The sequence below is a fragment of the Chiloscyllium plagiosum genome, unplaced genomic scaffold (assembly GCF_037043375.1).
Source record: "Chiloscyllium plagiosum isolate Xiang-an unplaced genomic scaffold, Cpla_swu_hap1 HiC_scaffold_33, whole genome shotgun sequence".
Classification (NCBI taxonomy): domain Eukaryota; kingdom Metazoa; phylum Chordata; class Chondrichthyes; order Orectolobiformes; family Hemiscylliidae; genus Chiloscyllium; species Chiloscyllium plagiosum.
In genome coordinates, this window is record NW_028270171.1 from 21,202,485 (window position 1) to 21,225,530 (window position 23,046).

Consider the following 23,046-nt stretch of genomic DNA (forward strand, 5'->3'; position numbering starts at 1 on the left):
CTAAATTGCCCATAGTGTTCAGGGATGTGGAGGTCAGGGTGGATTGGCTGTGCTAAATTGCCCATAGTGTTCAGGGATGTGCAGGTCAGGGTGGATTGGCCGTGCTAAATTGGCCATAGTGTTCAGGGATGTGCAGGTCAGGGTGGATTGGCTGTGCTAAATTGCCCGTAGTGTTCAGGGATGCGCAGGTCAGGGTGGATTGGCCGTGCTAAATTGCCCATAGTGTTCAGGGATGTGCAGGTTAGGGTGGATTGGCCATGCGAAACTGCCCATAGTGTTCAGGGATGTGCAGGTTAGGGTGGATTGGCTGTGCTAAAATGCCCATAGTGTTCAGGGATGTGCAGGTCAGGGTGGATTGGCCATGCAAAATTGCCCATAGTGTTCAGGGATGTGCAGGTCAGGGTGGATTGGCCATGCTAAATTGCCCGTAGTGTTCAGGGATATGCAGGTCATGGTGAATTGGCCATGCTAAATTGCCCGTAGTGTTCAGGGATGTGCAGGTCAGGGTGGATTAGCCGTGCTAAATTGGCCATTGTGTTCAGGGATGTGCAGGTTAGAGTGGATTGGCCGTGCTAAAATGCCCATAGTGTTCAGGGATGTGCAGGTTAGGGTGGATTGGCCGTGTTAAAATGTCCATAGTGTTCGGGGATGTGCAGGTTAGAGTGGATTGGCCGTGCTAAATTGCCCATAGTGTTCAGGGATGTGCAGGTCAGGGTGAATTGGCTGTGCTAAATTGCCCATAGTGTTCAGGGATGTGCAGGTTAGGGTGGATTGGCCATGCTAAATTGCCCATAGTGTTCAGTGATGTGCAGGTCAGGGTGGATTGGCCGTGCTGAATTGTCCATAGTGTTCAGGGATGTGCAGGTTAGAGTGGATTGGCTGTGCGAAATTGCCCATAGTGTTCAGGGATGTGGAGGTCAGGGTGGATTGGCCCTGCTAAATTGCCCATAGTGTTCAGGGATGTGCAGGTTAGGGTGGATTGGCCGTGCTAAATTGGCCATAGTGTTCAGGGATGCGCAGGTCAGGGTGGATTGGCCGTGCTAAATTGCCCATTGTGTTCAGGGATGTGCAGGTTAGGGTGGATTGGCCATGCGAAACTGCCCATAGTGTTCAGGGATGTGCAGGTTAGGGTGGATTGGCTGTGCTAAAATGCCCATAGTGTTCAGGGATGTGCAGGTCAGGGTGAATTGGCTGTGCTAAATTGCCCATAGTGTTCAGGGATGTGCAGGTCAGGGTGGATTGGCCATGCTAAATTGCCCGTAGTGTTCAGGGATATGCAGGTCATGGTGAAATGGCCATGCTAAATTGCCCGTAGTGTTCAGGGATGTGCAGGTCAGGGTGGATTGGCCATGCTAAATTGCCCATAGTGTTCAGGGATGTGCAGGTCAGGGTGAATTGGCTGTGCTAAATTGCCCATAGTGTTCAGGGATGTGCAGGTCAGGGTGGATTGGCCGTGCTAAAATACCCATAGTGTTCAGGGATGCGCAGGTCAGGGTGGATTGGCCGTGCTAAATTGGCCAAAGTGTTCAGGGATGTGCCGGATAGGGTGGATTGGCCCTGCTAAATTGCCCGTAGTGTTCAGGGATATGCAGGTCATGGTGAATTGGCCATGCTAAATTGCCCATAGTGTTCAGGGATGTGCAGGTCAGGGTGGATTGGCCATGCTAAATTGCCCATAGTGTTCAGGGATGTGCAGGTCAGGGTGAATTGGCTGTGCTAAATTGCCCATAGTGTTCAGGGATGTGCAGGTCAGGGTGGATTGGCCGTGCTAAATTGGCCATAGTGTTCAGGGATGTGCAGGTCAGGGTGGATTGGCCGTTCAAAAATACCCATAGTGTTCAGGGATGTGCAGGTTAGGGTGGATTGGCTGTGCTAAATTGGCCATAGTGTTCAGGGATGTGCAGGTTAGAGTGGATTGGCCGTGCTAAAATGCCTATATTGCTCAGGTATGTGCAGGTTAGAGTGGATTGGCCGTGCTAAAATGCCCGGAGTGCTAAGGGATGTGCAGGTTAGAGTGGATTGGCCGTGCTAAAATGCCCATAGTGCTCAGGGATGTGCAGGTCAGAGTAGATTGGCTGTGCTAAATTGCCCATAGTGTTCAGGGATGTGCAGGTCAGGGTGGATTGGCCGTGCTAAATTGTCCATAGTGTTCAGGGATGTGCAGGTCAGGGTGGATTGGCTGTGCTAAATTGGCCATAGTGTTCAGGGATGTGCAGGTCAGGGTGGATTGGCTGTGCTAAAATACCCATAGTGTTCAGGGATGTGCAGGTTAGGGTGGATTGGCCGTGCTAAAATGCCCATAGTGTTCAGGGATGTGCAGGTCAGGGTGGATTGGCCGTGCTAAATTGCCCATAGTGTTCAGGGATGTGCAGGTTAGGGTGGATTGGCTGTGCTAAATTGCCCATAGTGTTCAGGGATGTGCAGGTCAGGGTGGATTAGCCGTGCTAAAATGTCCATATTGTTCAGGGATGTGCAGGTTAGAGTGGATTGGATGTGCTAAATTGGCCATAGTGTTCAGGGATGTGCAGGTTAGAGTGGATTGGCCGTGCTAAAATGCCTATATTGCTCAGGTATGTGCAGGTTAGAGTGGATTGGCCGTGCTAAAATGCCCGTAGTGCTCAGGGATGTGCAGGTTAGAGTGGATTGGCCGTGCTAAAATGCCCATAGTGCTCAGGGTTGTGCAGGTCAGGGTAGATTGGCTGTGCTAAATTGCCCATAGTGTTCAGGGATGTGCAGATTAGAGTGGATTGGATGTGCTAAATTGCCCAGAGTGTTCAGGGATGTGGAGGTCAGGGTGGATTGGCTGTGCTAAAATACCCATAGTGTTCAGGGATGTGCAGGTTAGGGTGGATTGGCTGTGCTAAATTGCCCATAGTGTTCATGGATGTGGAGGTCAGGGTGGATTGGCTGTGCTAAATTGCCCATAGTGTTCAGGGATGTACAGGTTAGGGTGGATTAGCCGTGCTAAAATGTCCATAGTGTTCAGGGATGTGCAGGTTAGGGTGGATTGGCCATGCTAAATTGCCCATAGTGTTCAGTGATGTGCAGGTCAGGGTGGATTGGCCATGCTAAATTGCCCGTAGTGTTCAGGGATGTGCAGGTCAGGGTGGATTGGCCATGCTAAATTGCCCATAGTGTTCAGGGACGTGCAGGTCAGGGTGAATTGGCTGTGCTAAATTGCCCATAGTGTTCAGGGATGTGCAGGTCAGGGTGGATTAGCCGTGCTAAAATACCCACAGTGTTCAGGGATGCGCAGGTCAGGGTGGATTGGCCGTGCTAAATTGGCTATAGTGTTCAGGGATGTGCCGGTTAGGGTGGATTGGCCCTGCTAAATTGCCCGTAGTGTTCAGGGATATGCAGGTCATGGTGAATTGGCCATGCTAAATTGCCCATAGTGTTCAGTGATGTGCAGGTCAGGGTGAATTGGCTGTGCTAAATTGCCCATAGTGTTCAGGGATGTACAGGTTAGGGTGGATTGGCTGTGCTAAAATGCCCATAGTGTTCAGGGATGTGCAGGTCAGGGTGGATTGGCCATGCAAAATTGCCCTTAGTGTTCAGGGATGTGCAGGTCAGGGTGGATTGGCCGTGCTAAATTGCCCATAGTGTTCAGGGATGTGCAGGTTAGGGTGGATTGGCCGTGCTAAATTGGCCATAGTGTTCAGGGATGTGCAGGTTCGGGTGGATTGGCTGTGCTAAAATGCCCATAGTGTTCAGGGATGTGCAGGTCAGGGTGGATTGGCCGTGCTAAAATACCCATAGTGTTCAGGGATGCGCAGGTCAGGGTGGATTGGCCGTGCTAAATTGCCCATAGTGTTCAGGGATGTGCCGGTTAGGGTGGATTGGCCCTGCTAAGTTGCCCGTAGTGTTCAGGGATATGCAGGTCATGGTGAATTGGCCATGCTAAATTGCCCATAGTGTTCAGGGATGTGCAGGTCAGGGTGGATTGGACATGCTAAATTGCCCATAGTGTTCAGGGATGTGCAGGTCAGGGTGAATTGGCTGTGCTAAATTGCCCATAGTGTTCAGGGATGTGCAGGTTAGGGTGGATTGGCTGTGCTAAATTGCCCACAGTGTTCAGGGATGTACAGGTTAGGGTGGATTGGCTGTGCTAAAATGCCCATAGTGTTCAGGGATGTGCAGGTCAGGGTGGATTGGCCATGCAAAATTGCCCTTAGTGTTCAGGGATGTGCAGGTCAGGGTTTATTGGCCGTGCTAAATTGGCGATAGTGTTCAGGGATGTGCAGGTCAGGGTGGATTGGCTGTGCTAAATTGCCCATCGTGTTCAGGGATGTGCAGGTCAGGGTGGATTGGCCGTGCTAAATTGCCTATAGTGTTCAGGGATGTGCAGGTTAGGGTGGATTGGCCCTGCTAAATTGGCCATAGTGTTCAGGGATGTGCAGGTCAGGGTGGATTGGCTGTGCTAAAATACCCATAGTGTTCAGGGATGTGCAGGTTAGGGTGGATTGGCTGTGCTAAATTGCCCATAGTGTTCAGGGATGTGGAGGTCAGGGTGGATTGGCTGTGCTAAAATACCCATAGTGTTCAGGGATGTGCAGGTTCGGGTGGATTGGCTGTGCTAAAATGCCCATAGTGTTCAGGGATGTGCAGGTCAGGGTGGATTGGCCGTGCTAAAATACCCATAGTGTTCAGGGATGCGCAGGTCAGGGTGGATTGGCCGTGCTAAATTGCCCATAGTGTTCAGGGATGTGCCGGTTAGGGTGGATTGGCCCTGCTAAGTTGCCCGTAGTGTTCAGGGATATGCAGGTCATGGTGAATTGGCCATGCTAAATTGCCCATAGTGTTCAGGGATGTGCAGGTCAGGGTGGATTGGCCATGCTAAATTGCCCATAGTGTTCAGGGATGTGCAGGTCAGGGTGAATTGGCTGTGCTAAATTGCCCATAGTGTTCAGGGATGTGCAGGTTAGGGTGGATTGGCTGTGCTAAATTGCCCACAGTGTTCAGGGATGTACAGGTTAGGGTGGATTGGCTGTGCTAAAATGCCCATAGTGTTCTGGGATGTGCAGGTCAGGGTGGATTGGCCATGCAAAATTGCCCTTAGTGTTCAGGGATGTGCAGGTCAGGGTTTATTGGCCGTGCTAAATTGGCGATAGTGTTCAGGGATGTGCAGGTCAGGGTGGATTGGCCGTGCTAAATTGCCCATAGTGTTCAGGGATGTGCAGGTCAGGGTGGATTGGCCGTGCTAAAATACCCATAGTGTTCAGGGATGCGCAGGTCAGGGTGGATTGGCCGTGCTAAATTGGCCATAGTGTTCAGGGATGTGCCGGTTAGGGTGGATTGGCCCTGCTAAATTGCCCGTAGTGTTCAGGGATATGCAGGTCATGGTGAATTGGCCATGCTAAATTGCCCATAGTGTTCAGGGATGTGCAGGTCAGGGTGAATTGGCTGTGCTAAATTGCCCATCGTGTTCAGGGATGTACAGGTTAGGGTGGATTGGCTGTGCTAAAATGCCCATAGTGTTCAGGGATGTGCAGGTTAGGGTGGATTGGCCGTGCTAAATTGGCCATAGTGTTCAGGGATGTGCAGGTCAGGGTGGATTGGCCGTGCTAAAATACCCATAGTGTTCAGGGATGCGCAGGTCAGGGTGGATTGGCCGTGCTAAATTGCCCATAGTGTTCAGGGATGTGCAGGTTAGGGTGGATTGGCCATGCGAAACTGCCCATAGTGTTCAGGGATGTGCAGGTTCGGGTGGATTGGCTGTGCTAAAATGCCCATAGTGTTCAGGGATGTGCAGGTCAGGGTGGATTGGCCGTGCTAAAATACCCATAGTGTTCAGGGATGCGCAGGTCAGGGTGGATTGGCCGTGCTAAATTGCCCATAGTGTTCAGGGATGTGCCGGTTAGGGTGGATTGGCCCTGCTAAGTTGCCCGTAGTGTTCAGGGATATGCAGGTCATGGTGAATTGGCCATGCTAAATTGCCCATAGTGTTCAGGGATGTGCAGGTCAGGGTGGATTGGCCATGCTAAATTGCCCATAGTGTTCAGGGATGTGCAGGTCAGGGTGAATTGGCTGTGCTAAATTGCCCATAGTGTTCAGGGATGTGCAGGTTAGGGTGGATTGGCTGTGCTAACTTGCCCATAGTGTTCAGGGATGTACAGGTTAGGGTGGATTGACTGTGCTAAAATGCCCATAGTGTTCAGGGATGTGCAGGTCAGGGTGGATTGGCCATGCAAAATTGCCCTTAGTGTTCAGGGATGTGCAGGTCAGGGTGGATTGGCCATGCAAAATTGCCCTTAGTGTTCAGGGATGTGCAGGTCAGGGTGTATTGGCCGTGCTAAATTGCCCATAGTGTTCAGGGATGTCCAGGTCAGGGTGGATTGGCTGTGCTAAATTGCCCATCGTGTTCAGGGATGTGCAGGTCAGGGTGGATTGGCTGTGCTAAAATACCCATAGTGTTTAGGGATATTCAGGTTAGGGTGGATTGGTCGTGCTAAATTGCCCATAGTGTTCAGGGATGTGCAGGTCAGGGTGGATTGGCCGTGCTAAATTGCCCATAGTGTTCAGGGATGTGCAGGTTAGGGTGGATTGGCCCTGCTAAATTGGCCATAGTGTTCAGGGATGTGCAGGTCAGGGTGGATTGGCTGTGCTAAAATACCCATAGTGTTCAGGGATGTGCAGGTTAGGGTGGATTGGCTGTGCTAAATTGCCCATAGTGTTCAGGGATGTGGAGGTCAGGGTGGATTGGCTGTGCTAAATTGCCCATAGTGTTCAGGGATGTGCAGGTTAGGGTGGATTGGCTGTGCTAAATTGCCCATAGTGTTCATGGATGTGGAGGTCAGGGTGGATTGGCTGTGCTAAATTGCCCAGGGTGTTCAGGGATGTACAAGTTAGGGTGGATTGGCTGTGCTAAATTGCCCATAGTGTTCAGGGATGTGCAGGTCAGGGTGGATTAGCCGTGCTAAAATGTCCATAGTGTTCAGGGATGTGCAGGTTAGGGTGGATTGGCCATGCTAAATTGCCCATAGTGTTCAGTAATGTGCAGGTCAGGGTGGATTGGCCGTGCTAAATTGCCCATAGTGTTGAGGGATGTGGAGGTCAGGGTGGATTGGCCGTGCAAAAATACCCACAGTGTTCAGGGATGTGCAGGTTAGGGTGGATTGGCTGTGCTAAATTGGCCATAGTGTTCAGGGATGTTCAGGTTAGAGTGGATTGGCCGTGCTAAAATGCCTATATTGCTCAGGTATGTGCAGGTTAGAGTGGATTGGCCGTGCTAAAATGCCCGGAGTGCTCAGGGATGTGCAGGTTAGAGTGGATTGGCCGTGCTAAAATGCCCATAGTGCTCAGGGATGTGCAGGTCAGGGTAGATTGGCTGTGCTAAATTGCCCATAGTGTTCAGGGATGTGCAGATTAGAGTGGATTGGATGTGCTAAATTGCCCATAGTGTTCATGGATGTGGAGGTCAGGGTGGATTGGCTGTGCTAAATTGCCCATAGTGTTCAGGGATGTACAGGTTAGGGTGGATTGGCTGTGCTAAATTGCCCACAGTGTTCATGGATGTGGAGGTCAGGGTGGATTGGCTGTGCTAAATTGCCCATAGTGTTCAGGGATGTGCAGGTCAGGGTGGATTAGCCGTGCTAAAATGTCCATAGTGTTCAGGGATGTGCAGGTCAGGGTGGATTGGCCGTGCTAAAATACCCATAGTGTTCAGGGATGCGCAGGTCAGGGTGGATTGGCCGTGCTAAATTGCCCATAGTGTTCAGGGATGTGCAGGTTAGGGTGGATTGGCCATGCGAAACTGCCCATAGTGTTCAGGGATGTGCAGGTTAGGGTGGATTGGCTGTGTTAAATGCCCATAGTGTTCAGGGATGTGCAGGTCAGGGTGGATTAGCCGTGCTAAATTGGCCATAGTGTTCAGGGATGTGCAGGTTAGAGTGGATTGGCCGTGCTAAAATGCCTATATTGCTCAGGTATGTGCAGGTTAGAGTGGATTGGCCGTGCTAAAATGCCCATAGTGCTCAGGGATGTGCAGGTTAGAGTGGATTGGCCGTGCTAAAATGCCCATAGTGCTCAGGGATGTGGAGGTCAGGGTGGATTGGCTGTGCTTAAATACCCATAGTGTTCAGGGATGTGCCGTTCAGGGTGGATTAGCCGTGCTAAATTGCCCGTAGTGTTCAGGGATGTGCAGGTTAGGGTGGATTGGCCGTGTTAAAATGTCCATAGTGTTCGGGGATGTGCAGGTCAGGGTGGATTGGCCGTGCTAAATTGCCCATAGTGTTCAGGGATGTGCAGGTCAGGGTGAATTGGCTGTGCTAAATTGCCCATAGTGTTCATGGATGTGGAGGTCAGGGTGGATTGGCTGTGCTAAAATGCCCATAGTGTTCAGGGATGTACAGGTTAGGGTGGATTGGCTGTGCTAAATTGCCCATAGTGTTCAGGGATGTACAGGTTAGGGTGGATTGGCTGTGCTAAATTGCCCATAGTGTTCAGGGATGTGCAGGTCAGGGTGGATTAGCCGTGCTAAAATGTCCATAGTGTTCAGGGATGTGCAGGTTAGGGTGGATTGGCTGTGCTAAATTGCCCATAGTGTTCAGGGATGTGCAGGTCAGGGTGGATTGGCCGTGCTAAATTGGCCATCGTGTTCAGGGATGTGCAGGTCAGGGTGGATTGGCCGTTCAAAAATACCCATAGTGTTCAGGGATGTGCAGGTTAGGGTGGATTGGCTGTGCTAAATTGGCCACAGTGTTCAGGAATGTGCAGGTTAGAGTGGATTGGCCGTGCTAAAATGCCTATATTGCTCAGGTATGTGCAGGTTAGAGTGGATTGGCCGTGCTAAAATGCCCGTAGTGCTCAGGGATGTGCAGGTTAGAGTGGATTGGCCGTGCTAAAATGCCCATAGTGCTCAGGGATGTGCAGGTCAGAGTAGATTGGCTGTGCTAAATTGCCCATAGTGTTCAGGGATGTGCAGATTAGAGTGGATTGGATGTGCTAAATTGCCCAGAGTGTTCAGGGATGTGGAGGTGAGGGTGGATTGGCTGTGCTAAAATACCCATAGTGTTCAGGGATGTGCAGGTTAGGGTGGATTGGCCATGCTAAATTGCCCATAGTGTTCAGTGATGTGCAGGTCAGGGTGGATTGGCCGTGCTGAATTGTCCATAGTGTTGAGGGATGTGCAGGTTAGAGTGGATTGGCTGTGCTAAATTGGCCATAGTGTTCAGGGATGTGCAGGTCAGGGTGGATTGGCCATGCAAAATTGCCCATAGTGTTCAGGGATGTGCAGGTCAGGGTGGATTGGCCGTGCTAAAATACCCATAGTGTTCAGGGATGCGCAGGTCAGGGTGGATTGGCCGTGCTAAATTGCCCATAGTGTTCAGGGATGTGCAGGTTAGGGTGGATTGGCTGTGCTAAAATGCCCATAGTGTTCAGGGATGTGCAGGTCAGGGTGGATTGGCCATGCAAAATTGCCCTTAGTGTTCAGGGATGTGCAGGTCAGGGTGGATTGGCCATGCTAAATTGCCCGTAGTGTTCAGGGATATGCAGGTCATGGTGAATTGGCCGTGCTAAATTGGCCATAGTGTTCAGGGATGTGCAGGTCAGGGTGGATTGGCCGTGCTAAAATACACATAGTGTTCAGGGATGCGCAGGTCAGGGTGGATTGGCCGTGCTAAATTGCCCATAGTGTTCAGGGATGTGCAGGTTTGGGTGGATTGGCCATGCGAAACTGCCCATAGTGTTCAGGGATGTGCAGGTTAGGGTGGATTGGCTGTGCTAAAATGCCCATAGTGTTCAGGGATGTGCAGGTCAGGGTGGATTAGCCGTGCTAAATTGGCCATAGTGTTCAGGGATGTGCAGGTTAGAGTGGATTGGCCGTGCTAAAATGCCTATATTGCTCAGGTATGTGCAGGTTAGAGTGGATTGGCCGTGCTAAAATGCCCATAGTGCTCAGGGATGTGCAGGTTAGAGTGGATTGGCCGTGCTAAAATGCCCATAGTGCTCAGGGATGTGGAGGTCAGGGTGGATAGGCTGTGCTTAAATACCCATAGTGTTCAGGGATGTGCAGGTCAGGGTGAATTGGCTGTGCTAAATTGCCCATAGTGTTCAGGGATGTGCAGGTCAGGGTGGATTGGCTGTGCTAAATTGCCCTTAGTGTTCAGGGATGTGCAGGTCAGGGTGGATTGGCCATGCAAAATTGCCCTTAGTGTTCAGGGATGTGCAGGTCAGGGTGGATTAGCCGTGCTAAATTGGCCATAGTGTTCAGGGATGTGCAGGTTAGAGTGGATTGGCCGTGCTAAAATGCCCGTAGTGCTCAGGGATGTGCAGGTTAGAGTGGATTGGATGTGCTAAATTGCCCATAGTGTTCAGGGATGTGCAGGTCAGGGTGGATTGGCCGTGCTAAATTGGCCATAGTGTTCAGGGATGTGCAGGTTAGGGTGGATTGGCCGTGCTAAAATGCCCATAGTGTTCAGGGATACGCAGGTCAGGGTGGATTGGCCGTGCTAAATTGCCCATAGTGTTCAGGGATGTGCAGGTTAGGGTGGATTGGCCCTGCTAAATTGGCCATAGTGTTCAGGGATGTGCAGGTCAGGGTGGATTGGCCGTGCTGAATTGCCTATAGTGTTCAGGGATGTGCAGGTTAGTGTGGATTGGCTGTGCTAAAATGCCCATAGTGGTCAGGGATGTGCAGGTTAGAGTGGATTGGCTGTGCTAAATTGCCCATAGTGTTCAGGGATGTGCAGGTTAGGGTGGATTGGCCATGCTAATCTGCCCATAGTGTTCAGGGATGTGCAGATCAGGGTGGATTGGCCGTGCTAAATTGCCTATAGTGTTCAGGGATGTGCAGGTCAGGGTGGAATGGCCGTGTTAAAATACCCATAGTGTTCAGGGATGTGCAGGTTAGGGTGGATTGGCTGTGCTAAATTGGCCATAGTGTTCAGGGATGTGCAGGTTAGAGTGGATTGGCCGTGCTAAAATGCCTATATTGCTCAGGTATGTGCAGGTTAGAGTGGATTGGCCGTGCTAAAATGCCCATAGTGTTCAGGGATGTTCAGGTCACGGTGGATTGGCCATGCTAAATTGCCCATAGTGTTCAGGGATGCGCAGGTCAGGGTGGATTGGCCGTGCTAACTTGCCCATAGTGTTCAGGGATGTGCAGGTTAGGGTGGATTGGCTGTGCTAAAATGCCCATAGTGTTCAGGGATGTGCAGGTCAGGGTGGATTGGCCATGCAAAATTGCCCTTAGTGTTCAGGGATGTGCAGGTTAGGGTGGATTAGCCATGCTAAATTGCCCGTAGTGTTCAGGGATGTGCAGGTTAGGGTGGATTGGCTGTGCTAAAATGGCCATAGTGTTCAGGGATGTGCAGGTCAGGGTGGATTGGCCATGCAAAATTGCCCATAGTGTTCAGGGATGTGCAGGTCAGGGTGGATTGGCCATGCTAAATTGCCCGTAGTGTTCAGGGATATGCAGGTCATGGTGAATTGGCCGTGCTAAATTGGCCATAGTGTTCAGGGATGTGCAGGTCAGGGTGGATTGGCCGTGCTAAAATACACATAGTGTTCAGGGATGCGCAGGTCAGGGTGGATTGGCCGTGCTAAATTGCCCATAGTGTTCAGGGATGTGCAGGTTTGGGTGGATTGGCCATGCGAAACTGCCCATAGTGTTCAGGGATGTGCAGGTCAGGGTGGATTGGCCATGCAAAATTGCCCGTAGTGTTCAGGGATGTGCAGGTCAGGGTGGATTAGCCGTGCTAAATTGGCCATAGTGTTCAGGGATGTGCAGATCAGGGTGGATTGGCCGTGCTAAATTGCTCATAGTGTTCAGGGATGTGTAGGTTAGGGTGGATTGGCCCTGCTAAATTGCCTATAGTGTTCAGGGATGTGCAGGTCAGGGTGGAATGGCCGTGTTAAAATACCCATAGTGTTCAGGGATGCGCAGGTCAAGGTGAATTGGCCGTGCTAAAATACCCATAGTGTTCAGGGATACGCAGATTAGGGTGGATTGGCCATGCTAAATTGCCCATGGTGTTCAGGGATGTAGACGTCAGGGTGGATTGGCCATGCGAAACTGCCCATAGTGTTCAGGGATGTGCAGGTCAGGGTGGATTAGCCGTGCTAAATTGGCCATAGTGTTCAGGAATGTGCAGGTTAGAGTGGATTGGCCGTGCTAAAATGCCCGTAGTGCTCAGGGATGTGCAGGTCAGGGTGGATTGGCCATGCTAAATTGCCCATAGTGTTCAGGGATGTGCAGGTCAGGGTGGATTGGCCGTGCTAAATTGGCCATCGTGTTCAGGGATGTGCAGGTCAGGGTGGATTGGCCGTGCTAAAATACCCATAGTGTTCAGGGATGTGCAGGTTAGGGTGGATTGGCCGTGATAAAATGCCCATAGTGTTCAGGGATACGCAGGTCAGGGTGGATTGGCCGTGCTAAATTGCCCATCGTGTTCAGGGATGTGCAGGTTAGGGTGGATTGGCCCTGCTAAACTGCCCATAGTGTTCAGGGATGTGCAGATCAGGGTGGATTGGCTGTGCTAAAATGCCCATAGTGTTCAGGGATGTGCAGGTCAGGGTGGAATGGCCGTGTTAAAATACCCATAGTGTTCAGGGATGCGCAGGTCAAGGTGGATTGGCCGTGCTAAAATACCCATAGTGTTCAGGGATACGCAGATTAGGGTGGATTGGCCATGCTAAATTGCCCATAGTGTTCAGGGATGTGCAGGTTAGAGTGGATTGGCTGTGCTAAATTGCCCATAGTGTTCAGGGATGTGGAGGTCAGGGTGGATTGGCCGTGATAAAATGCCCATAGTGTTCAGGGATGTGCAGGTCAGGGTGGATTGGCCGTGCTAAATTGCCCGTAGTGTTCAGGGATGTGCAGGTCAGGGTGGATTGGCTGTGCTAAATTGCCCACAGTGTTCAGGAATGTGCAGGTTAGGGTGGATTGGCTGTGCTAAATTGCCCATAGTGTTCATGGATGTGGAGGTCAGGGTGGATTGGCTGTGCTAAATTGCCCATAGTGTTCAGGGATGTACAGGTTAGGGTGGATTGGCTGTGCTAAATTGCCCATAGTGTTCAGGGATGTGGAGGTCAGGGTGGATTGGCCGTGCTAAAATACCCATAGTGTTCAGGGATGCGCAGGTCAGGGTGGATTGGCCGTGCTAAAATGCCCATAGTGTTCAGGGATGTGCAGGCTAGGGTGGATTGGCCGTGCTGAATTGCCCATAGTGTTCAGGGATGTGCAGGTTAGGGTGGATTGGCCATGCTAAATTGCCCGTAGTGTTCAGGGATATGCAGGTCATGGTGAATTGGCCGTGCTAAATTGCCCATAGTGTTCAGGGATGTGCAGGTCAGGGTGGATTGGCCATGCTAAATTGGCCATAGTGTTCAGGGATGTGCAGGTCAGGGTGGATTGGCTGTGCTAAAATACCCATAGTGTTCAGTGATGTGCAGGTCAGGGTGGATTGGCCATGCAAAATTGCCCGTAGTGTTCAGGGATGTGCAGGTCAGGGTGGATTGGCTGTGCTAAAATACCCATAGTGTTCAGGGATGCGCAGGTCAGGGTGGATTGGCCGTGCTAAATTGCCCATAGTGTTCAGGGATGTGCAGGTTAGGGTGGATTGGCCCTGCTAAATTGCCCCTAGTGTTCAGGGATGTGGAGGTCAGGGTGGAATGGCCATGCTAAAATACCTATAGTGTTCAGGGATGTGTAGGCTAGGGTGGATTGGCCATGCTAAAATACCCATAGTGTTCAGGGATGTGCAGGTTAGAGTGGATTGGCTGTGCTAAATTGCCCATAGTGTTCAGGGATGTGCAGGTTAGAGTGGATTGGCCGTGCTGAATTGCCCATAGTGTTCAGGGATATGGAGGTCAGGGTGGATTGGCCGTGCTGAATTGCCCATAGTGTTCAGGGATGTGCAGGTTAGAGTGGATTGGCTGTGCTAAATTGCCCATAGTGTTCAGGGATGTGCAGGTTAGAGTGGATTGGCCGTGCTGAATTGCCCATAGTGTTCAGGGATATGGAGGTCACGGTGAATTGGCCGTGCTACGTTGCCCATAGTGTTCAGGGATGTGTAGGATAGGTGCATTAGTCAGGGGTAAATGTAGAGTACTCGGAACGGGTCTGGTTGGGTTACTCTTCGGAGGTTGAGTGTGGACTTATTGGGCCAAAGGGCCTATTTCCACACAGTTGGGATTCTATGATCGTATTGTATGCAGGCTCGAAGGACGGAATGGCCTACTCCTCCTGTTTTCTCTGTTTCCATCCTATTATGTCGTGTGGCTTGTGAGACCTGCAGCTCTCTCTGCCAACTGGTAACCATAGGCCCAGGTTAACCCTCACTGTGTCTGAAGCTAAGAGGTGCAAGTTGATGATTGCAACTTGTTGCCGTGGGGTCAGAGAGGAGCTGTGTGGGAGTAATGCTGCTGGGGTCTGACTCGCGCACCACAACTCTCTCTGCTTTCACACCTCTTCCCAGCTCACTAAACTCCACAACGGTCTGGTAATCGCTGCCTTGGAGAATTACAGCCCAGTGGCCAAAGTGGGCATCTTTCTGAAGGCCGGGAGTCGATATGAAGATGCTGGAAACCTGGGCATCACTCATTGCCTCAGGGTGGCATCCAACATGGTGAGTATCATCTTTACCACGGAAGGAATTTGGAATTTAAATTCAATTGATTAACACATGTGGAAATAAAGGACAGTGTCAGTAATAGTGACCATGAAAATTATCAGCGATTGGTGTGAAATGTACCCCCATTCCACCCCACCCTGGATCACTAGTAAAGGGAAGGAAATCTGCCATCCTCACTCGGCCTGGCCTATATGTGACTCCAGACCCGTAGCCACATGGTGGACTGTTAATTGCCCTCAAAATGCAGTTAGTGACGGGGAGGAGATGCTGGTCCCAGCCCAGAACGCTGCCAGTCCGTGAGAACATGCAAAGGACAGAGACCCGACCCCCTCCCCCCACCAAGCTGCGTAATATCGGTGAGAATGACAGGGGTGGGAACAAATGGAGCTGACAAAGGGACTTGTGGTGGTGGGGACAGAAACGCTGGGACGTATCAGATGGGCCGAATAACCTTCTCTGTGACACTGATTTTACGTTGCCCTGCCTTGATTTGCCGTGATGTTTTGGTAAGTGTGTCTTCATCTTGACCCAGTGCCAGCCAGTGGTGAACGTGGCTCCCTCCACTCTCGCTGGTCGGGTATGTGCATTGCTAAAGGATAATGGCTGTAATTGTGCCAGCCTCCACCACTTCCTCTGACAGCTCCTTATGTAATATGAGGAGCTGCCAGAGGAAGTGTAACACGATTCTACTGCTCAAACGGCTGAATGGCCTATTTTCTTTCCAGTCTCACGGATGTCCCTTGAGGAAGCGGGATCCCGGGAATGGGACTTACGTCCTTTCCAACCTTCCCCTGCTTCTGCCCTGCGCCATTGTTAAGGGATTTTATCAATGTTAGGTCAAAGATCTCCCATGCTGTCTTCTTTAACAAAGTGACCTTCCAGGCGTTTGCAAAATTATATCTCTTCTTTGTTCTATAACCAGTTATGGCTTTCCTTTACATTACATAAGTGGTCAACCTGTAAATGATAAAGTGGCACTTCCTGCTCTAAACCTATGTTTGGAAAGGTCATTACAGATTCCATTTGAGTATATATTTTAAAATCTATTTGTTCTGGAGTGGCTCATGATGAACAACTGGATGATGCTGTTGCAGGGATAATTCCAAGGGATAGAATTTTTCTTTATTCGTACACAAGATGAGGGCGTCACCGGCTGAGTCAGAATTTATTGCCCATCCCTAATTGCCCAGAGGGCAGTTCAGGGTCAAGAACGTTGTTGTGAGTCTGGAGTCACAGGTAGGCCAAGACCGGGTAAGGATGGCAGATTTCCTTCTCTGACATTAGGTGACAATGGGTCATCGTTAGACTCTTAATGCCAGGTTTTTATTGAATTCAGATTCCACCATTTGCAGGGGCATGGTGGGAACCTGGGTCCCCAGAACATTACCTGGGTTTCTGGGTTTACTGTATGGCGCTAATGCCGCTAGGCCATCACCTTCCTAATGATGCACTGGGGCGGTGCATATTCATTTTAAGGCCATCAGAAATGGAGTTCTTTTGGTTAAAAAGAAACCATATGTAAATAAGCCAAATTTACCAATTTAGTCTCCTCCTTTGGGGCAGCACGGTTGCTCAGTGGTTAGCACTGCTACCTCACCCCACCAGGGACTCAGATTCGATTCCAGCCTCGGGCAACCGTGTGGAGTTTGTACATTCTCCCCGTGTGTGCGTGGGGGTGCTCTGGTTTCCTCCCTCAGTCCAAAGATGTGCAGGTTAGTGTGGATTGGCATGCTAAATTGCCCCATAGTGTTCAGGGATGTGCAGGCTAGGTGGTCTAACTATGGGAAATGCAGAGTTATGAGGATGGGTAGGAAGATGGGTCTGGGTGGGAAGCTCTTCAGAGGGTCGGTATGGACTTGATGGACTGAATGGCCTGCTTCCACACTGTAGCGATTCTATGATTCATTGCACATCCCCTAATCCTGGGGACTGGACTAACCTGTAAATCCAGTCTGTGATGGGCTCCCAGAGCTGAGCTGTGACCAGTGTAGATGCTAAACCTAATGGTGCCTAATTACTGTAATCATATCCTTGGGTCATCCAAATGTGGTACATTGAGCTTTCTTCATTTGAAGGTTTATTTATAGCTGAGTTGATATATACAATGCAGAGTATTCATCAAGCACAGCCTGTGCCAGGAGTGTTACAGTGCAGAGAGCCCTGCGGCAACATCTGGGGAGCTGGCTTATTTGCATGTTGAACTCTCTTTGTTGCATTAGAGACATCTCTCTAATGCAACACCTAGTCCGTGAACTCGAATCTCCCAATTTCACGATCAGATACTGTGCCAAGCAGATATATACCTTACCATAGTTACACGGCTGTGCTAACTATACAATGATACCCTTTCACAGTCCTCCAAGAAAGCCAGTCCATTCAAACTGACCCGTGCGATTGAAGCTGTTGGGGGATCCCTACGGTAAGCATTTCTCTCCCTTAAAGCTTTTCCTGAATCATGAAGCTCGATTCATCCCCTGCATCAGTTGTTGAACGCTGTGTGTTTTGTGTGTATAGTGTGTATATTGTGTGCATAGTATGTATTGTGTATTGTGTATATAGTGTGTATATTGGGTGTATGTATTGTGTATATAGTCTGTATAGTGTGTGTACAGTGTGTGTATTGCGTGTACAGTGTGTGTATTGCGTGTACAGTGTGTGTATTGCGTGTACAGTGTGTGTATTGCGTGTACAGTGTGTGTATTGCGTGTACAGTGTGTGTATTGCGTGTATAGTGTGTATAGTGTGTGTATAGTATGTATAGTGTGTATATTGTGTGTATAGTATGTATAAACTGTGTTGTGTGTATAGTACGTATAGTGTGTATTGTGTATAAACTGTGTAGTGTGTATATTGTGTGTATAGTGTGTAATGTGTGTGTACTGTGTGTGTGTATAGTGTGTATATTGTGTATTGTATGAATATTGTGTGTGTATCGTTTGTATAGTGTGTATTGTTTGTATAGTGTGTGTATAGTGTGTATAGTTTGTATATTGTCTGTATAGTTTGTATATAGTGTGTATTGTGTGTATATAGTCTGTGTATTGTATGCATATTGTGTATATTGTGTATAGTGTGTATAATGTGTGTACAGTGTATATTGTGTGTATAGTGTGTATTGTATCTATATTGTGTGTGTATTGTTTATATTGTGTGTGTATTGTTTATATTGTGTGTGTATTGTTTGTATAGTGTGTGTGTATTGTTTGTATAGTGTGTGTGTATTGTTTGTATAGTGTGTGTGTATTGTTTGTATAGTGTGTGTGTGTATTGTTTGTATAGTGTGTGTGTGTATTGTTTGTATAGTGTGTGTGTGTATTGTTTGTATAGTGTGTGTGTGTATTGTTTGTATAGTGTGTGTGTGTGTGTATTGTTTGTATAGTGTGTGTGTGTGTGTATTGTTTGTATAGTGTGTGTGTGTATTGTTTGTATAGTGTGTGTGTGTATTGTTTGTATAGTGTGTGTGTGTATTGTTTGTATAGTGTGTGTGTGTGTATTGTTTGTATAGTGTATTTGTATAGTGTGTGTGTGTATTGTTTGTATAGTGTGTGTGTGTATTGTTTGTATAGTGTGTGTGTATTGTTTGTATAGTGTGTGTGTATTGTTTGTATAGTGTGTGTGTATTTGTATAGTGTGTGTGTATTTGTATAGTGTGTGTGTATTGTTTGTATAGTGTGTGTATAGTGTTTGTATAGTGTGTGTATAGTGTTTGTATTGTGTATATAGTGTGTTTATTGTGTGTATAGTGTGTTTATTGTGTGTTTATTGTGTGTATAGTGTGTGTAGTGTGTGTAGTGTGTGTATATAGTGTGTATTGTGTGTATATAGTGTGTATTGTGTGTATATAGTGTGTATAGTGTGTATTGTGTATTTTGTGTATATTGTGTGTATTGTATATATTATGTGTAGAGTGTATATTGTGTGTATTGTGTGTAGTGTGTATTGTGTGTGTGTATTGTGTGTGTATTGTGTGTATAGTGCGTATAGTGTGTGTATTTTGTGTACAATGTGTGTATTGTCTGTATAGTTTATATTATGTGTATAGTGTGTATTTTGTGTATATTGTGTGTAGTGTGTGTATAGTTTGTACATTCTGTGTATAGTGTGTGTGTATTGTGTGTTTATTGTGTGTGTATTGTGTATTTTGTGTATATTGTGTGTATTGTGTACATTATGTGTTGTGTGTAGTGTGTGTATTGTGTGTAGTGTGTGTATTGTGTGTATATTGTGTGTATATTGTGTGTAGTGTGTATTGTGTGTGTATATTGTGTGTATAGTGTGTATTGTGTATTTTGTGTATATTGTGTGTATTGTATATATGATGTGTAGTGTATATTGTGTATATTGTGTGTAGTGTGTATTGTGTGTGTGTGTATTGTGTGTGTGTATTGTGTGTGTGTATTGTGTGTGTGTATTGTGTGTGTGTATTGTGTGTGTGTATTGTGTGTGTGTATTGTGTGTGTGTGTATTGTGTGTGTGTGTATTGTGTGTGTGTGTATTGTGTGTGTGTGTATTGTGTGTGTGTGTGTAGTGTGTGTGTGTATTGTGTGTGTGTGTGTATTGTGTGTGTGTGTATTGTGTGTGTGTGTATTGTGTGTGTGTGTATTGTGTGTGTGTGTATTGTGTGTGTGTGTATTGTGTGTGTGTGTATTGTGTGTGTGTGTATTGTGTGTGTGTGTATTGTGTGTGTGTATTGTGTGAATAGTGTGTATAGTGTGTGTATTTTGTGTATAGTGCGTATAGTGTGTGTATAGTGCGTATAGTGTGTGTATTGTGTGTATAGTGCGTATAGTGTGTGTATTTTGTGTACAATGTGTGTATTGTCTGTATAGTTTATATTATGTGTATAGTGTGTATTTTGTGTATATTGTGTGTAGTGTGTGTATAGTTTGTACATTCTGTGTATAGTGTGTGTGTATTGTGTGTTTATTGTGTGTGTATTGTGTATTTTGTGTATATTGTGTGTATTGTGTACATTATGTGTTGTGTGTTGTGTGTATATTGTGTGTAGTGTGTGTATTGTGTGTGTATTGTGTGTATATTGTGTGTATATTGTGTGTAGTGTGTATTGTGTGTGTATATTGTGTGTATAGTGTGTATTGTGTATTTTGTGTATATTGTGTGTATTGTATATATTATGTGTAGTGTATATTGTGTGTATTGTGTGTATATTGTGTGTATATTGTGTGTAGTGTGTATTGTGTGTGTATATTGTGTGTATAGTGTGTATTGTGTATTTTGTGTATATTGTGTATTGTATATATGATGTGTAGTGTATATTGTGTGTAGTGTGTGTATTGTATGTATATTGTGTGTAGTGTGTGTATTGTGTGTGTATTGTGTGTGTGTATTGTGTGTGTGTATTGTGTGTGTGTATTGTGTGTGTGTATTGTGTGTGTGTATTGTGTGTGTGTATTGTGTGAATAGTGTGTGTATAGTGCGTATAGTGTGTGTATTTTGTGTATAGTGCGTATAGTGTGTGTATTTTGTGTATAGTGCGTATAGTGTGTGTATTTTGTGTACAATGTGTGTATTGTCTGTATAGTTTATATTATGTGTATAGTGTGTATTTTGTGTATATTGTGTGTAGTGTGTGTATAGTTTGTACATTCTGTGTATAGTGTGTGTGTATTGTGTGTTTATTGTGTGTGTATTGTGTATTTTGTGTATATTGTGTATTGTGTACATTATGTGTAGTGTGTGTATTGTGTGTATATTGTGTGTAGTGTGTGTATATTGTGTGTATATTGTGTGTAGTGTATTGTGTGTGTATAGTGTGTATTGTGTATTTTGTGTATATTGTGTGTATTGTATATATTATGTGTAGTGTATATTGTGTGTATTGTGTGTAGTGTGTGTATTGTATGTATATTGTGTGTAGTGTGTATTGTGTGTGTATATTGTGTGTGTATATTGTGTGAATAGTGTGTGTATTGTGTGTATAGTGTATATAGTGTGTGTATTTTGTGTACAATGTGTGTATTGTCTGTATAGTTTATATTATGTGTATAGTGTGTATTTTGTGTATATTGTGTGTAGTGTGTGTATAGTGTGTACATTGTGTATAGTGTGTGTGTATTGTGTGTTTATTGTGTGTGTATAGTGTGTATTGTGTATTTTGTGTATATTGTGTGTATTGTGTACATTGTGTAGAGTGTATATTGTGTGTATTGTGTGTAGTGTGTGTATTGTATGTATATTGTGTGTAGTGTGTATTGTGTATATTGTGTGTAGTGTGTGTATATTGTGTGTAGTGTGTATTGTGTGTGTATTGTGTGTGTATTGTGTGTGTATAGTGTGTATTGTGTATTTTGTGTATATTGTGTGTATTGTATATATTATGTGTAGAGTGTGTATTGTGTGTATTGTGTGTAGTGTGTGTGTATTGTGTGTAGTGTGTGTATATTGTGTGTAGTGTGTGTAGTGTGTATTGTGTGTGTATATTGTGTGTGTATATTGTGTGAATAGTGTGTGTATTGTGTGTATAGTGTATATAGTGTGTGTATTTTGTGTACAATGTGTGTATTGTCTGTATAGTTTATATTATGTGTATAGTGTGTATTTTGTGTATATTGTGTGTAGTGTGTGTATAGTGTGTACATTGTGTATAGTGTGTGTGTATTGTGTGTTTATTGTGTGTGTATAGTGTGTATTGTGTATTTTGTGTATATTGTGTGTATTGTGTACATTGTGTAGAGTGTATATTGTGTGTATTGTGTGTAGTGTGTGTATTGTATGTATATTGTGTGTAGTGTGTATTGTGTATATTGTGTGTAGTGTGTGTATATTGTGTGTAGTGTGTATTGTGTGTGTATTGTGTGTGTATTGTGTGTGTATAGTGTGTATTGTGTATTTTGTGTATATTGTGTGTATTGTATATATTATGTGTAGAGTGTGTATTGTGTGTATTGTGTGTAGTGTGTGTGTATTGTGTGTAGTGTGTGTATATTGTGTGTAGTGTGTGTAGTGTGTATTGTGTGTGTATATTGTGTGTGTATATTGTGTGAATAGTGTGTGTATTGTGTGTATAGTGTATATAGTGTGTGTATTTTGTGTACAATGTGTGTATTGTCTGTATAGTTTATATTATGTGTATAGTGTGTATTTTGTGTATATTGTGTGTAGTGTGTGTATAGTGTGTACATTGTGTATAGTGTGTGTGTATTGTGTGTTTATTGTGTGTGTATAGTGTGTATTGTGTATTTTGTGTATATTGTGTGTATTGTGTACATTGTGTAGAGTGTATATTGTGTGTATTGTGTGTAGTGTGTGTATTGTATGTATATTGTGTGTAGTGTGTATTGTGTATATTGTGTGTAGTGTGTGTATATTGTGTGTAGTGTGTATTGTGTGTGTATTGTGTGTGTATTGTGTGTGTATAGTGTGTATTGTGTATTTTGTGTATATTGTGTGTATTGTATATATTATGTGTAGAGTGTGTATTGTGTGTATTGTGTGTAGTGTGTGTGTATTGTGTGTAGTGTGTGTATATTGTGTGTAGTGTGTGTAGTGTGTATTGTGTGTGTATATTGTGTATTTTGTGTATATTGTGTGTATTGTATATATTATGTGTAGTGTATATTGTGTGTAGTGTGTGTATTGTATGTATATTGTGTGTAGTGTGTATTGTGTGTGTGTATAGTGTGTGTATTGTGTGTGTATTGTGTGTATAGTGCGTATAGTGTGTGTATTTTGTTTACAATGTGTGTATTGTCTGTATAGTTTATATTATGTGTATAGTGTGTATTTTGTGTATATTGTGTGTAGTGTGTGTATAGTTTGTACATTCTGTGTATAGTGTGTGTGTATTGTGTGTTTATTGTGTGTGTATTTTGTGTATATTGTGTGTATTGTGTACATTATGTGTTGTGTGTGTATTGTGTGTATATTGTGTGTATTGTGTGTATATTGTGTGTAGTGTGTGTATATTGTGTGTAGTGTGTATTGTGTGTGTATATTGTGTGTATAGTGTGTATTGTGTATTTTGTGTATATTGTGTGTATTGTATATATTATGTGTAGTGTATATTGTGTGTAGTGTGTGTATATTGTGTGTAGTATGTATTGTGTGTATATTGTGTGTATAGTGTGTATTGTGTATTTTGTGTATATTGTGTATTGTGTATATATTATGTGTAGTGTATATTGTGTGTATTGTGTGTATTGTATGTATATTGTGTGTAGTGTGTATTGTGTGTGTGTGTATTGTGTGTGTGTGTATTGTGTGTGTGTATTGTGTGTGTGTATTGTGTGTGTGTATTGTGTGTGTATATTGTGTGCGTATAGTGTGTGTATTTTGTGTATAGTGCGTATAGTGTGTGTATTGTGTGTATAGTGCGTATAGTGTGTGTATTGTGTGTATAGTGCGTATAGTGTGTGTATTTTGTGTACAATGTGTGTATTGTCTGTATAGTTTATATTATGTGTATAGTGTGTATTTTGTGTATATTGTGTGTAGTGTGTGTATAGTTTGT

At 45.8% G+C, this 23,046-nt stretch overlaps 1 protein-coding gene across 7 annotated transcripts in view; it reads left to right on the forward strand.

Moving 5' to 3' along the window:
• LOC122542283 (cytochrome b-c1 complex subunit 2, mitochondrial-like) overlaps positions 1-23,046 on the forward strand; it is a 105,586-nt gene that overhangs the window by 41,919 nt on the left and 40,621 nt on the right. For 6 of the 7 annotated variants that reach the window (XR_015752568.1, XM_043679862.2, XM_087978339.1 and 3 more), the window contains exons 3-4: positions 14,421-14,570; positions 16,931-16,995. Coding sequence is in view for 6 of the 7 variants with exons in the window: in XM_043679862.2 (XP_043535797.2) it covers positions 14,421-14,570; positions 16,931-16,995 (215 nt within the window). In the remaining variant the exon portion in view is untranslated. The remainder of the gene's footprint in view (positions 1-14,420; positions 14,571-16,930; positions 16,996-23,046) is intronic. The other variant, XM_087978341.1, reaches the window with a different exon arrangement.